The sequence below is a fragment of the Tachysurus fulvidraco genome, chromosome 25 (genome assembly GCF_022655615.1).
Source record: "Tachysurus fulvidraco isolate hzauxx_2018 chromosome 25, HZAU_PFXX_2.0, whole genome shotgun sequence".
NCBI lineage: Eukaryota > Metazoa > Chordata > Actinopteri > Siluriformes > Bagridae > Tachysurus > Tachysurus fulvidraco.
This window is the reverse complement of record NC_062542.1, coordinates 2,494,166-2,509,368: the sequence shown is the minus strand read 5'-3', so window position 1 is coordinate 2,509,368 and position 15,203 is coordinate 2,494,166. Positions and strand designations below refer to the sequence as shown.

Sequence of the window (15,203 nt, the reverse complement as noted above, 5' to 3'; positions counted from 1 at the left end):
GTTGTGCTCAGGAGAACTAGTTAGTGTTATTTAGTGTTAATGTTGTGCTCAGGAGAACTGGTTAGTGTTAATGTTGTGCTCAGGAGAACTAGTTAGTGTTAATTTTGTGCTCAGGAGAACTAGTTAGTGTTAATGTTGTGCTCAGGAGAACTAGTTAGTGTTATTTAGTGTTAATGTTGTGCTCAGGAGAACTAGTTAGTGTTATTTAGTGTTAATGTTGTGCTCAGGAGAACTAGTTAGTGTTATTTAGTGTTAATGTTGTGCTCAGGAGAACTAGTTAGTGTTATTTAGTGTTAATGTTGTGCTCAGGAGAACTAGTTAGTGTTATTTAGTGTTAATGTTGTGCTCAGGAGAACTAGTTAGTGTTATTTAGTGTTAATGTTGTGCTCAGGAGAACTAGTTAGTGTTAATGTTGTGCTCAGGAGAACTAGTTAGTGTTATCTAGTGTTAATGTTGTGCTCAGGAGAACTAGTTAGTGTTATTTAGTGTTAATGTTGTGCTCAGGAGAACTAGTTAGTGTTATTTAGTGTTAATGTTGTGCTCAGGAGAACTAGTTAGTGTTAATGTTGTGCTCAGGAGAACTAGTTAGTGTTATTTAGTGTTAATGTTGTGCTCAGGAGAACTAGTTAGTGTTATTTAGTGTTAATGTTGTGCTCAGGAGAACTAGTTAGTGTTATTTAGTGTTAATGTTGTGCTCAGGAGAACTAGTTAGTGTTATTTAGTGTTAATGTTGTGCTCAGGAGAACTAGTTAGTGTTATTTAGTGTTAATGTTGTGCTCAGGAGAACTAGTTAGTGTTAATGTTGTGCTCAGGAGAACTAGTTAGTGTTATTTAGTGTTAATGTTGTGCTCAGGAGAACTATGTAGTGTAAAAGTTGTGATCAGGAGAACTAGATAGTGTTATTTAGTGTTAATGTTGTGCTCAGGAGAACTAGTTAGTGTTAATGTTGTGATCAGGAGAGCTAGTTAGTGTTAGTTAAGTGTTAAATGAAATTTGTGCTCAGGAGAACTAGTTAGTGTTATTTAGTGTTAATGTTGTGCTCAGGAGAACTAGTTAGTGTTAATGTTGTGCTCAGGAGAACTAGTTAGTGTTATTTAGTGTTAATGTTGTGCTCAGGAGAACTAGTTAGTGTTAATGTTGTGCTCAGGAGAACTAGTTAGTGTTATTTAGTGTTAATGTTGTGCTCAGGAGAACTAGTTAGTGTTATTTAGTGTTAATGTTGTGCTCAGGAGAACTAGTTAGTGTTAATGTTGTGCTCAGGAGAACTAGTTAGTGTTATTTAGTGTTAATGTTGTGCTCAGGAGAACTAGTTAGTGTTAATGTTGTGCTCAGGAGAACTAGTTAGTGTTATTTAGTGTTAATGTTGTGCTCAGGAGAACTATTTAGTGTTAATGTTGTGCTCAGGAGAACTAGTTAGTGTTATTTAGTGTTAATGTTGTGCTCAGGAGAACTAGTTAGTGTTATTTAGTGTTAATGTTGTGCTCAGGAGAACTAGTTAGTGTTAATGTTGTGCTCAGGAGAACTAGTTAGTGTTATTTAGTGTTAATGTTGTGCTCAGGAGAACTAGTTAGTGTTAATGTTGTGCTCAGGAGAACTAGTTAGTGTTATTTAGTGTTAATGTTGTGCTCAGGAGAACTAGTTAGTGTTAATGTTGTGCTCAGGAGAACTAGTTAGTGTTATTTAGTGTTAATGTTGTGCTCAGGAGAACTAGTTAGTGTTAATGTTGTGCTCAGGAGAACTAGTTAGTGTTCATTTGTCCGTCAGATGCCTCAGATTGATGATGCGCTCGTCCTGTAAGTGAGTTTGTGTATCGTTCTTCACTTTTAACGCTGTCCTTATTCTCCAGATTATTTTCAAATGACATTTAGCGGCTTTTTCTCTTCTTTTTTTTCATTTCTCTCTCTCTTTCCACTTCCTTAATCTGTTTTTCTCTCCTTTAAAACCTAAATCTTCGTCTTTCCATCACATTAGTGCATTTCTGTCTCCTTCATTCGCTCTGTCTTCATCGCTCTGGAGAAAAATATTGCTGAAGCAAGTGGCTTTGCGGGTATGTATTGAGTAGAGAGGCGAAAGCGCTAGGTTGGGAGAATAGAGAGATGTTCGAGAGATAGCGAGCGAGAGCGATATAGCTCGACGCATGAGAGGAAAAGACAAAATGTAGGTTATTGCGCTCTCCTCTAGAGAGCGAGAGAGAGAGAGAGAGAGAGAGAGGTGAGGAGAAGAGAGCGAGGAAAGAAGGGGGAAAGGAAAATGTATGTTTATCATATATATCTCTCCATATATCTCTTCCTCTCTCTCTCTCATCTCACTCTTCTCCTGATTGTTACAGACCCGTACGGTTATCTCTTCTATCTCTCCTCCTCTCTCTCTACTTCCTTCTCTATACTGATTGTACAGGACCCTGTATATTATTCTCTTCTCCTTCTCGCGATGGTACGACCCCGTAACTCCGTCTACCACGCTAGTTAACAATGTTAATTAAAACCTTCTGTGAGTTTCTTAGTTCATAGCTATTTTAATGATCTGACTTCTACCCAAATGTTGTTGTTTTTTGTGACTAAAGCATCCAAGCTCATTAAAAGTGAACCAGTTCACAGTCTGTGTGTCCGTACACGCAGGAAACCTGGCAACTCCGGCGTATTCCCGTAGCAGCCTGTTACGCAGGTCTGAGATGTCAGGCTTATTCAGTTTTAATGACTTTATGTAATTATGTTCGAATAAAAAATGGGCAGTAATATTTTGGAGAGGCTGTAATGGCACCAGAGGGCAGGAAGCTGCTGCTGGAGCTCTGCATGGTGCATTATCCTGTTGTTGTTGTCATTTTATTGTTATTCGTGGCACACTTGTACGTGAAGCTGTGTGTGCATGTGTGTGCATGTGTGTGTGTGTGTGTGTGTGTGTGTGTGTGTGTGTTGTTTATCTAACTTCTGGCCAAGACTTAATATAATGTACATTCAAGAATATACAACAAATACAAACCAAAGTCAGGAGAGATTTGAACCTTCAGCTTTGCAGAAGAAACCAAGATGTGATGCAGAAGGAGGCGTAAAGCATAAAGGATGCGATGGAGAAAGTTTTGTGTCTTCTATTCTAGTGTAACCCTCGAAGAAGACTCTTGTGTAGCATGTTGGGTTTGCGACCTCGACGAGGTACCGCTCGGGTGTGTCAGTTAATTCCGCTAGCATTAATGCACCTTGTAACAAAATGTGGTTTATAGCAACATCTATTATGCATCACGAGCTCTTAACACAACGCATTACGTGCAGTTTCTATACTGCGACATATCACCAACACTAAATCTTTGGTCCTGCCTCGGTGTTTGTCCTCTAATCGTACCAGAGATGATCATGTGACCTTTTCCTCTTGGGCTCCCGACTCTTACCACGCTTCTGCTTTTATCTCGCATTACCTCACTTCTTATTGGGGCCTGCCCGATTTTCCCTACGTACCAGATATAATTGACCTCTTTTATTATTAGTCTATATTCTTGTGCGAAGAAATGTCCTGCAGTTCAGCGACTGAGACATAGGATCGCCATGTTTCGCCACTTTTCTCCCACGGAGTTATAACACTGTCGGTGTTGAGAAGCGATTGCTTGATAACTCCATCAAACCCCTTTACCTGATTTAATTATGCTCGTCTGTGATCTGTTTGTTCTTTAATGGCCAACAAAGCACAATAGATTGAATGGCTGTGAAACGAAGGAAACTTGAATAAATTCTTCATTATAACATTTAAATGCTAATTGAATATATAGCTATATATAATCAATACTAGTATAGCTTCTCATCTACTCTTACTCCCCAACGAGTCTTTCGGTCTGCTTTCTCCTCCGGGGTCTCGGCCCCCTTCCTGTTTATCTTTTCTTCTTCCTTTTTTCGTCTCTTTTCTGTCTTTCTCCTTTTTTTTCTCCTCAGCTGCCCTTTCCTGCAAACCTGACTCCCGCTCCCCCTTTTGCATCATTGCTTCATTGTAATTCTAGAGCTGTTGTGAGATGTTGAGATTAAAAACGTGTGTGTGTGTGTGTGTGTGTGTGTGTGTGTGTGCGCGTGTGTGTGTGTGTGTGTGTGTGTGTGTGTGTGTGTGTGTGTGTGTGTGTGTGTGTGTGTGTGTGTGTGTGTGTGTGTGTGCGTGCGTGTGTGTACAGCTCTGTGTGGCGGTGATGTAAAAGGACCCGATGGCATCATCTTGTCTCCCGGCTTCCCGGAGCTCTATCCCAACTCATTAAACTGCACGTGGACGCTGGAGGTCAGCCATGGGAAAGGTATACACACACACACACACACACACACACACACACACACACACACACACACACACACACACACACACACACACACACACACACACACACTCAAACACACAAAGACACACACACACAAAGACACACACATTCAAACACACAAAGACACACACACAAAGACACACACATTCAAACACACAAAGACACACACACAAAGACACACACATTCAAACACACAAAGACACACACACAAAGACACACACACAAAGACACACATTCAAACACACAAAGACTCAAACACACACACACACACACACACACACACATATATATATATATATATATATATATATATATATATAAATACTGTTGGCTTGGTATTCAAATTAAATCTGTTTATTTTTTTCATTATTTATTAAAATTAGAGTATTAAATATTTCCCCTTTTATATTTAAGTTTTACTTTAATGCTTCCCAAAAAAATAAAAAGCAGCCTATAAATAAATGTAACCCCGAGCGTGCTTTGGAACTGATTTTCCAGTTTCGCTGCTGCCATGTGAGCTGTTTTTTTTCCTCTCTGCTTGCTGAACTAACTGATGATTTGGCTCCTGCTCAGGCGTGCAGTTCACCTTCCATGCTTTCCATCTGGAGGATCACCACGACTACCTGCTGGTGACGGAGAATGGCAGCTTTGCTCAGCCCCTGGCACGTCTCACAGGCTCACAGAGGCCCCCGACCCTCAACGCCGGTCTCTACGGCAACTTCCGAGCCCAGCTCCGCTTCATCTCCGACTTCTCTATCTCCTTCCACGGCTTCAACATCTCCTTCGCTGGTGAGAAAAGGACAGATATGTGATCAAATACTCACTGTTTCAGTAAAGGGAGATGTGTTTAAGATTTATAGAAGGTGATAGTAGATAAGGGAACATTTATATCAGCTGTCGTAACCGAAGGGAAAATAGGGGCGATAACTGGGTTTAAAAAAAAAAAAAAAAAACTTGAATTAAAAATTCTAATTATTCTGTAAAAAAATGTAACTGCTTTAATTCTAACATAATAAAAATGATATATTTTTGGATTTTTTTTTGTAAGGAAAATGTTACGAAGGAAAAAAAATTCTTATACCAGCAATCCATTATTATTTATTTTATTTTATTTTATTCTATTATTTTTTTTATTTTATCTTCACATTTCCTTACCTTTTTTTTCTGCCATAAATAAACTTTTTTATATTATTTTATATAAAAGAGAGAGATATCCTCTGGAGTCACTGCTAACTGGCATTAAAGGGTTAATCTGCCGTACAAGCTTCGGTCACTGCAGGGGGTTAAACTGCTCGTCTGGAGCCCGGGATTTATCAGTGGCACCTTTAACTCCTTGGGGTATTAACTCTGAGATGTAAGCATGTGCATATATGATGTCAGATCACTGCTGGATCGCTCGTCCCTGATAAAATACTGTAGCTATGGGGTAAACCTGCTCTGGCAGAAAAGACAAAACTCTGTAACAGCTCCTTTCCTGTTGAGATAAAAGAAAAAAATGCCTCAGAAATTCATGAGCACTTTAAATCCTTAACCCTTGTGCTTACAGTTAAACATCGCTCACTGACAAGAGCTCTTCGTTCGAACGACAGGCTTTAAGGACTCCGACTGCAGACTTTTAAAGGACTCGCTCACGTGAGCAGGCGGCCATGTGATATATATACAGTATAGTACGATAGAACGAATATAGCAAACTATTAGACTATTAAACAACTGCAGTAAGGAATAATCATGAAAGATTATTTATTTATTTATTTATTTATTTATTTATTTATAAGGCTGTATGGTGGCTTAGTGGTTAGCACGTTCGCCTAACACCTCCAGGGTTGGGGGTTCGATTCCCGCCTCCGCCTTGTGTGTGTGGAGTTTGCATGTTCTCCTCGTGCCTCGGGGGTTTCCTCCGGGTACTCCGGTTTCCTCCCCCAGTCCAAAGACATGCATGTTAGGTTGATTGGCATCTCTGGAAAATTGTCCGTAGTGTGTGAGTGTGTGTGTGAATGAGAGTGTGTGTGTGCCCTGTGATGGGTTGGCACTCCGTCCAGGGTGTATCCTGCCTCGATGCCCGATGACGCCTGAGATAGGCACAGGCTCCCCATGACCCGAGATGTTCGGATAAGCGGTAGAAGATGAATGAATGAATGTTGAAGTTTGTCTGCTGGACGTGTTGACGCATAATGTAAGAAATTTTCAGTCATAAAAAAGACATTTTTAGCAGCGAGAAGCAAAAAGCAAATATATCTCGGAAGGATTGTGTTTGTCATGCTAAGTCGGCGCTGGGCTTTAGCATGCGGAGCACACTAAGCTTTCCACTGGGAGGTGAAGGAAACTGATGCAGCGGTCAAGTTTTTTTTTGTTTCTCGTTTTATAATGATGATTTTTAGTTTTTCCACCAAAACTCCCTCAGGCGAGCGAATCCTCGGAGGTCTTGGGAGGTGAAGAACGATTGCTGTGATGGTGTTAATCGCTCGGAGCACGGGAATCCAAATGGTGCAGATTGGTGCAGATTAACACACATGGATTGGTGTAATGGAGTGTTGGCGTTTTTCCCCTGGTGTTTCATTTGCACAAAGTTATTGACTCATCACAGGAAGTCATGCATGTGGCAGATCCTTTTAGGTTTTTCCTCAAGCCTTCATGGATGGTACTGAAGTAGAAAAGAGTTGGTAAACTCCTCACTTTTTTACTTTTAATTTTAATTTTTTTTCTCCATTTATTTTTTTGGACTTTTGCCAAATTTCCAACCACCAGCAAGCTTCCGGCTCAACAGCTTCCTGTGAAGTGTGAAGGCTAACTACCACACGCTTATGCTAACTACCACACGCTTATGCTAACTACCACAGGCTTACGCTAACTACCACACGCTTATGCCAACTACAGCACGCTTACACTAACTACCACACGCTTACGCTAACTACCACACGCTTACGCTAACTACCACATGCTTATGCTAACTACCACAGGCTTATGCTAACTACCACACGCTTATGCTAACTACCACAGGCTTATGCTAACTACCACACGCTTATGCTAACTACCACAGGCTTATGCTAACTACCACACGCTTATGCTAACTACCACAGGCTTATGCTAACTACCTTACGCTTATGCTAACTACCACAGGCTTATGCTAACTACCACACGCTTATGCTAACTACCACACGCTTATGCTAACTACCACACGCTTATGCCGAGGCATGTTAAGCGAGTCAAACTATTTTTCCTTAACTCTTGGGTCACAGGACGGTGTAACACACATAGAGGAAATTTTATTTAAACTCTTCTGCTGATATCAGGTCACAGACTGTAACGAATGACTGGTGATACTGTGATTGACAGGGGGGGGAGAAAGAGCGAGAGTGAGAGAGAGAGACAGAGAGAGAGAGAGAGAGAGAGAGAGAGGCTAGCGCGCTGCGATCGAGAGATATATCGAGAGAGCTAGAGCTACAGAGTCGGTCAGTACGCAGAGCTAGACGCGAGATCGAGATCTCGAGATCATACTCGCTAGACTATATAGAGCGCGCATATAAACTATAGCATCTGACACAGCGATAGAGCATAATCTCATCCGTCATGTATATAGATACGCAAGCTAGATATCGTAGCATAACAATGATTATAAATGCCCATAGAGAGAAAATGCTCAATAATATAAACATATATCTCTACTACATCACTCTCTTACCTATATATAGCTACATATATATATATACATCTCTCTCTACAGATCTCTCTCCCTATCTGCTCCCCTCTACATCTAGGTACTATCCTACTCTAGCTCTATCTTCCCTCGATCTCTATTCTATATCTCTATACGTGTCTATCTCTCTCTATATAGGCATTCTCATCTCTACTCTCTTCATAGTCATATGCCATATATCTCTAGATATATATATATCTCGATATACTATATACTAATCAATCACTCCACACATATTATATGATCTATCACATAACTCTACTCTATAAACTATAAACTCATATATCTCTAAATCTATATCTATCACAGCTATCATATCTCTCTTCTCTCTCTCTCCTCTCTCTCTCCGCCCTCGCGCTCTGCTCCCTCCTCTCTCTCGCTCTCCCGCTTCTCTCTCTCTCTCTCTCTTTCTCTCTCTCTCTCCTCTCCTCTCCTCTCTCTTCTACCCGCCCATCTCTCTCTCATCCCTATCTCTCTCTCCTCTACTCATCTCTCGAGTCGCGCTCTCTCTCTACCTCAATCTCTTACTCTCTCTCTCTCTCTATCTCACGCTCTCTCTATCTATATCTCTATCTCTCTCTCTATATCTCTACTCTCTCTATCTATTATTTCTCTCTCTCTCTCTCTACTCTCTCTCTTCTCTCTCTCTCTCGTTCATCTCTCTCTCTCTCTCTCTCGCTCTAGCTCTCTCTCTCTCGTCTCTTCTCTCATGTCTCGCTTGCTCTATTCTACTCTCTCTGCTTCTCTCGATTTCTCTCCTCTTCAAGAGGAAACGCGCAAAAACTACTTTGAGGCACACTGCCCTGTCACTTGCATTTCCAGCTGCTGCTACATTGACTTTAATGTATAATTGTAGGCTTTGTTGCCTTCTGCACTGAACAGCTCTCTGCAGCTGGGATCGGTCTTCACATCGTCTGTTACAGTGGCACGGGTTTGTAGTGCATCATTAGGTGGCCTGGGTGTGGGTTTGTTTAAATATTCAGTTATAAGGACAGGATGGAGGCTGATGCTGAGTCTGCATCAATATGGGAACAAAGCTCTCATCCATCCATCCATCCCTCCCTCCCTCATGTCTTCTTCCTGGCACAATACTAGAGTTGACAGATGACTTCTACTAGAAGATTAACTGCATCTTTGTAATGTTCATGTTTTATTTCTGTGTGCATTTTAATTCAGAGTACGATCTGGAGCCGTGTGAGGATCCTGGTGCGCCGCGATTCGGTGGCCACAGCAGCAGCAGCAACAGCTTCGGAGTGGGTGATTCGGTGACCTTCTGGTGCCTGCCAGGTTACCGGCTGCAGGGCCCACAGGGCATCACTTGCCTGGGTGGCGGAAGGCGCACATGGAGCGCCCCTCTGCCAAGGTGTGTGGGTACGTGGTGAGCCGCTTTCATTCGCTTAGATGTCTCAATCTGAAACGACGTCTTCAGGGTTGCATTGAGGCATGGCGGAGTTTAGACCTTACGGGGACTTTTACAGATTTTCATATGGCCCTGTTCCAGGGGTGGTGACTTTTAGATCTTTGTATGGCATCATCTCAGGGGTGGCGTTTTGGTGTTAACGAAATATGTCACCCAAGAGCTACAACGTACTGTAGAAGCCGAGTCAGAAAACTCCATGTCAGAGTGTCCAGTGCCTCGAATGCAACTCATGAGTGACAAAGGTCGTGTACAGGGAATATATGTGACACTAGTACATCTGTTACTTATGTCAATCATTGAGAAATGATTGTGCCCTTCGAATAACTTTAGATTCCTCTGACTTTGCATCATTCATGTGTCTTTCCTCAGCTGAATGCGGATCGACCGTTTCCCAGAACACCGGAGTCCTCTTGTCCCCAAACTACCCTCTGAATTACGACAACAACCACGAGTGCATTTATAACATTCAGGTACAAAGAGGAAAAGGCATCAACATCACGGCGAGCAGCTTCCGTCTGGCTCAAGGTGATATCTTAAAGGTAAAGCAAAGCAAGAAGGTCTCTCATGGGGATGACGGATGAGTAGCGAATGCTAATCGGGGTTTTTTTATGTCTGTGCTAAGTGCTTTTATCGGGGACACAGAGCTATAAGCGGTTAACACATAGTCTAGAATAATGCATATTAAACGTAGCGAACGATTTACTGACCCGTAAAATCTGTAGATATTGGAAGTACAAAGTGCATGGATTTGAAATCTTATATAGTTTAAAGCTTATGTTCTGTTTAGGGTTGAACATCAACAGTGAGGAATGAATTTAACGCACGATTAACTTGCAGTCATCAGTTGAAACCAGATGAAATACACCATACGATTTTGGAGCTGTTCGATATATTATTTATTTATTTATTTATTTATTTATTTATTTATTTATTTATTTCGTTTGCGGTAACATTTTTCATAAACGTTTGATACTAAACTGGTTAACGAGCAGGCGACGTATAAATGGCTAATTAAAAGATGATAATCCGTCAATAATGATGTAACGATTGAATCATTTGCTCGTTAGAAATGAAATTTGTAGAAAATTATTTTTAGTACAAAGAAAGATTTTACGCACACTTGTATATTTTTGTTTAACATATAAAAAATGATTAAATATGATACTTAATAATGCCTTCATTATTATTAACTAATTAATCAGGAATTGTGCATTTTAATGTACTTATTACTTAATTACCAATATAATAATTAACTAATATTACGTGTTAATTATAATATGAATTATTTGAATATAAAATTGGGGGGCACGGTGGCTTAGCGGTTAGCACGTTCGCCTCACACCTCCAGGGTTGGGGGTTCGATTCCCGCCTCCGCCTTGTGTGTGTGGAGTTTGCATGTTCTCCTCGTGCCTCGGGGGTTTCCTCCGGGTACTCCGGTTTCCTCCCCCAGTCCAAAGACATGCATGTTAGGTTGATTGGCATCTCTGGAAAATTGTCCGTAGTGTGTGTGAGTGTGTGTGTGTCCTGTGATGGTTTGGCACTCCGTCCAGGGTGTATCCTGCCTCGATGCCCGATGACGCCTGAGATAGGCACAGGCTCCCCGTGACCCGAGGTAGTTCGGATAAGCGGTAGAAAATGAATGAATGAATATAAATTATCGCCGAACCATAAAACGAATGAATTAAATAAATAATATTTTGCATTATAATTTGTATTATTTACCTTGATAATATTGCTGTAAAATAAAATAATATTTTTTTTTTACTCAGTCTGCAATAAATAAAAATCGATGTATATTTCTTGTTTTTTCTTCAGGTTTACGACGGACCGGATAACACGGCAGACCTCCTCGGAGCGTTCTCCGGTTCCTCCATGTTGGGAGTCACACTCAGCAGCACCTCTAACCACCTCTGGCTGGAGTTCTTCTCGGATCAGGACGACACCGCGGAGGGCTTCAAGCTGAACTACAGCAGTAAGGATCCAATTTTGCTGCTTTTTCTTTATTCGACAGAAGGTGAGATGTGACAGGATTCAGAATCACAGAATTTCTTGGTCTCACAGAACCCTGTTTTCTTCCTGGTTTCCCTCAGGTCCTTATAACACACTCGATAAGTGTGTCACATCAAGGACCCCTGTCATCAACCCTGTCCTCTGCATCTACACTTCTATCACAGATCCTCTTCTAGAAAAAAATGAATCAAAACTTTCTGACCAATCAGAACCAGGGATCCGGTAGTGCCTGACCCGACCTGGCATTTCTGACCTGAAACAATTCCCAAACCAAAAATTTTCTCCGAGTGATGAAAGATAATGGGGTTCAGTGAGGGCAGAGAGATGAGAGTTTCTTTTCCTCGATTCGTTTTCTCTCTCACTTATTAGTCACTCCGGCACTCCTTCGGTCTCTCACCTCAATTTCACGTAATGGAAAATATAACCTCAGTTAATTTTCGTTCCTTAATTAAGTTATTCGTTTCATTATCGCCTCGGACTCTGATGTAATACGACCCTTCTGTCTCGCGCCTGATTTGCTTAGCTTGGAATTACAGATCCACCTCAGAGTAACAAACCGCGGCTTGTGCGACCGGATCATTCGAAACTTTAACCTAGAACATAACTCTGAGTTTTATTACTGTTATTACGGCTCGTGATGAACGGCTCTTGTGGAGCTGTTTGAGGAAAAAGATCCTTGAGCTCATCGAGTTTCTTTTTTGGGTTCTTTGTCTCTCTTTTGGTTCTGTGATTGGTTTGTTACCTGATCACATGTTCACCTGTTCTGTGTTAGTTCGTTAATGTTGATACAATTCAATTCAATTCAAGTTTATTTGTATAGCGCTTTTTTACAATGGGCTTCGTCTCAAAGCAGCTTTACGGAGCATAAACATAGAACAGAAGTTAAACATAAGGACAAAAAAGAATTCATATAGTAAAAAATTAAGATATATATAGTTCACAGTGTGTATGTATGTATTTATTTATTTATTTATCCCCAATGAGCAAGTCTGAGGTGACTCAGGCAGCAGTGGCAAGGAAAAACTCCATTAAATTGGTAAAGGAAGAAACCTTGAGAGAAACCGGACTCAAAGGGGAACCCATCCTCATATGGGTGGAACTGGGGGTGAGATTACAAATATACAGTCTAACAAGTGTTGAATTGGTGTAAAGATCACATGGAGTTCAGATCTCCTCTTGGTATCATAGAGTCCAACTGGAGCTGGTAGATCTGTAGATGTCTCAGGATTCTCATAGAGTCAGCCTCATCTCAGTGGAGGTCCAAAATCTTCATCGCACGGAAGACGATACACTGCTGTAAAGTCATCCTATGCTTTTTATCCTATGAACCCAGTGGCGGTTCTAGGATTTTTCTGTAACAGGGGCCATTAAGGGGCCACATGTTACATTCAGGGGCCAAGTACAGGGTACATTCAAGCACACAAAATAATTTATTCAGTACGGTGCAAATACATTTCGGCAGTCATTCCTTTTTCAAACGCTCGAGTGCCGCCAATTGTTTGGGGGTGGAATTGCATCTCTGATCTCTGCAGTTGCTCTTCTCGTCGACGATTGATGGAACGGGGGCCAATCAGGGGCCAATCAGATTTCAGCAGAGACCAGGAAACCTGTGGCCCCGCCTCTAGGACCGCCCCTGTATGACCCCAAGCCTTCTTTCATACTTTCCATTCTATAAATCATCCAGTTTTAAAGTCGAACGTATCGCATGTTGAGTTAGATCGAATCCCTCTCTTCGTCTCTTTACATTCTTCTTCAGCTTTAACACAACTACTGTATCTATGTTCCCTCCATGGCTCTTTCCTCAGGCAGGGTCACGGTTTGTTCACACTCGAGCTGATTAACTTTCAGAAATATCGATTTGACCGTGAGAACATGACAAGGTAAGGAAGGGTATGGAAACGGAACCAGATAGAGCCGAAAGTATGAAATGTTTGAAGAGATTCTGGGAGTTCTTGTAGCCGTATGGGGAATGGATTAGAGTGGCTCTCAAGAGGAAAGAACCCTGATTAAGCTTGATTTCAGACCTCTCCAGTGCCGGTACAAGTCTGTCCAAATATTTGTCATTGTGCAGAATTACATACAGTATGTCAAACTACTGAAAATGAAAATTACAGTTTAAGGGGAAGAACATCTTATTTCCTCAGAAGGAGATCAAATGTAATAATCACAGGATCATCGGGTCACCGATTTACGACTGTTCTAGAACAAAGACTTGGCCTCGTACCATAACACATAAAATCTCGTCATGTCTTTGAAAGATTTCTGAAACTGATCCATGAGCCTTGGAGAACTACGCAGAAACGGGAAGCGTGATCGATTACACACAACACCGTTGAACACCGGGCGCAATTATTGGTTGTTATTATTATTGGAGATTTTAAGCTATATACACTAACTTTTCTGTAGAACTGAGTTCCATGTCTCAGGTTGATTTGCGTCTCAGATTTACGTATCTGAGATAGTTTCACAACCCGGTGCTTTTCTATCGGGGTCCTTATTGTGATGCAGATCTGGCAACCCTTGTCATCGCTTACAAACTTGATTTTTGTAACATCGCTAGCTTTCTAAATGTTACGTGTGATACCGAAACCTAATTTTTATACTCACAGCTTATTCTGTCTAAGTTTCATTAGTGGCATATCGTCGCCACCCAAACCCTGTTATAATGCAAGAGATTTCACAAATACAAACTTTATGTTCTTATAAAATGTCGCCCTAAATATTCCTCGACCGTATTTATTTAAAAACCCAACAGGCTACATGATTTCCCTGATTTCTCTTCAGACATGCTACACAAACTCCACACACTTCACCACACATTTCTTCTACGGCTATTGAAATACATTCGCTGTTGAGTTTCTACGTTTAACTTTATTACCACGTAGCCGAACGCGTAGAGGTCTATTACGCGTAGAGATAGATTCGAGCGTCTTTCCGAGGTACTTTTCCTCTGGGATGTCGGATCCTGGCGGGCCTGCCGAAGCTCATCTCACTCACACCTTTCCTAATGAGTTAATTAGGCATGCTGCTCGCTCGTTAAGCTCTGATTAACTCATAATGGTTCGGATGATACTATTTGTGTCCCTATTTATAACAATTACTTGTACAAAGGACAACCTATTTGATTGTAATTTTTAATTAGGAATACTTGAAACTTCCTGTCAGGCTTGGTTAAGCAACGGCGATGTTTACTGTAATATATTGCTAATAATATCTTACTCACTACGTCGAGCTGCCTCAAGGTCAGATGACTTGATCATACTTTAGCAAGTTCGTATTGTGAATAGTACATAGAAACTACTCGATCTTGTTTTCTCTAGAACCTGCTTCATTTTAAAGAAACGTCTGTATTTCACACGAACATCAGAAAGCTCCGGAAAACCATAGCGCAAACGAGCCTCACCTGGGAAAAACGTTGCTAAGTGTGAAAACATGAGTGAAAATTCCTGTTATTTATATTTTAGTTTGGATTGACGCTGAAGCCAAGATGTTATTTTCTTGATTTACCAGAAATAAAACTAGTCACATTATTTCTAATGACCTCGTATCCTTAACGTCACTCTGTCCTGAGCTTCCGTTCCTGACTTTCTTCCCTTAACCACAGTTAAAACCTTGAACGCGGAGGATCGATTTACAGCAGTAACATTATCCATTGCACACAAATTCAGGGACTTACTTAATCCAACACCGAGGAGAACACTTAACACTTTATTTCACAGCGAACACATTTCTGAAGCTTTTGTTTTCCTCTCCTTCAGACACGTATTTCATGCGTTCATTACGAGTAGGCAGCC

The 15,203-nt window shown here is 41.1% G+C and overlaps 1 protein-coding gene across 1 annotated transcript in view; it reads left to right on the top strand.

Moving 5' to 3' along the window:
• csmd3a (CUB and Sushi multiple domains 3a) overlaps positions 1 to 15,203 on the top strand; it is a 252,962-nt gene that overhangs the window by 92,651 nt on the left and 145,108 nt on the right. Inside the window, exons 18-22 of the mRNA XM_047808368.1 lie at positions 4,148 to 4,264; positions 4,859 to 5,074; positions 9,156 to 9,350; positions 9,769 to 9,938; positions 11,215 to 11,371. Of these exons, the coding sequence (XP_047664324.1) occupies positions 4,148 to 4,264; positions 4,859 to 5,074; positions 9,156 to 9,350; positions 9,769 to 9,938; positions 11,215 to 11,371 (855 nt within the window). The remainder of the gene's footprint in view (positions 1 to 4,147; positions 4,265 to 4,858; positions 5,075 to 9,155; positions 9,351 to 9,768; positions 9,939 to 11,214; positions 11,372 to 15,203) is intronic.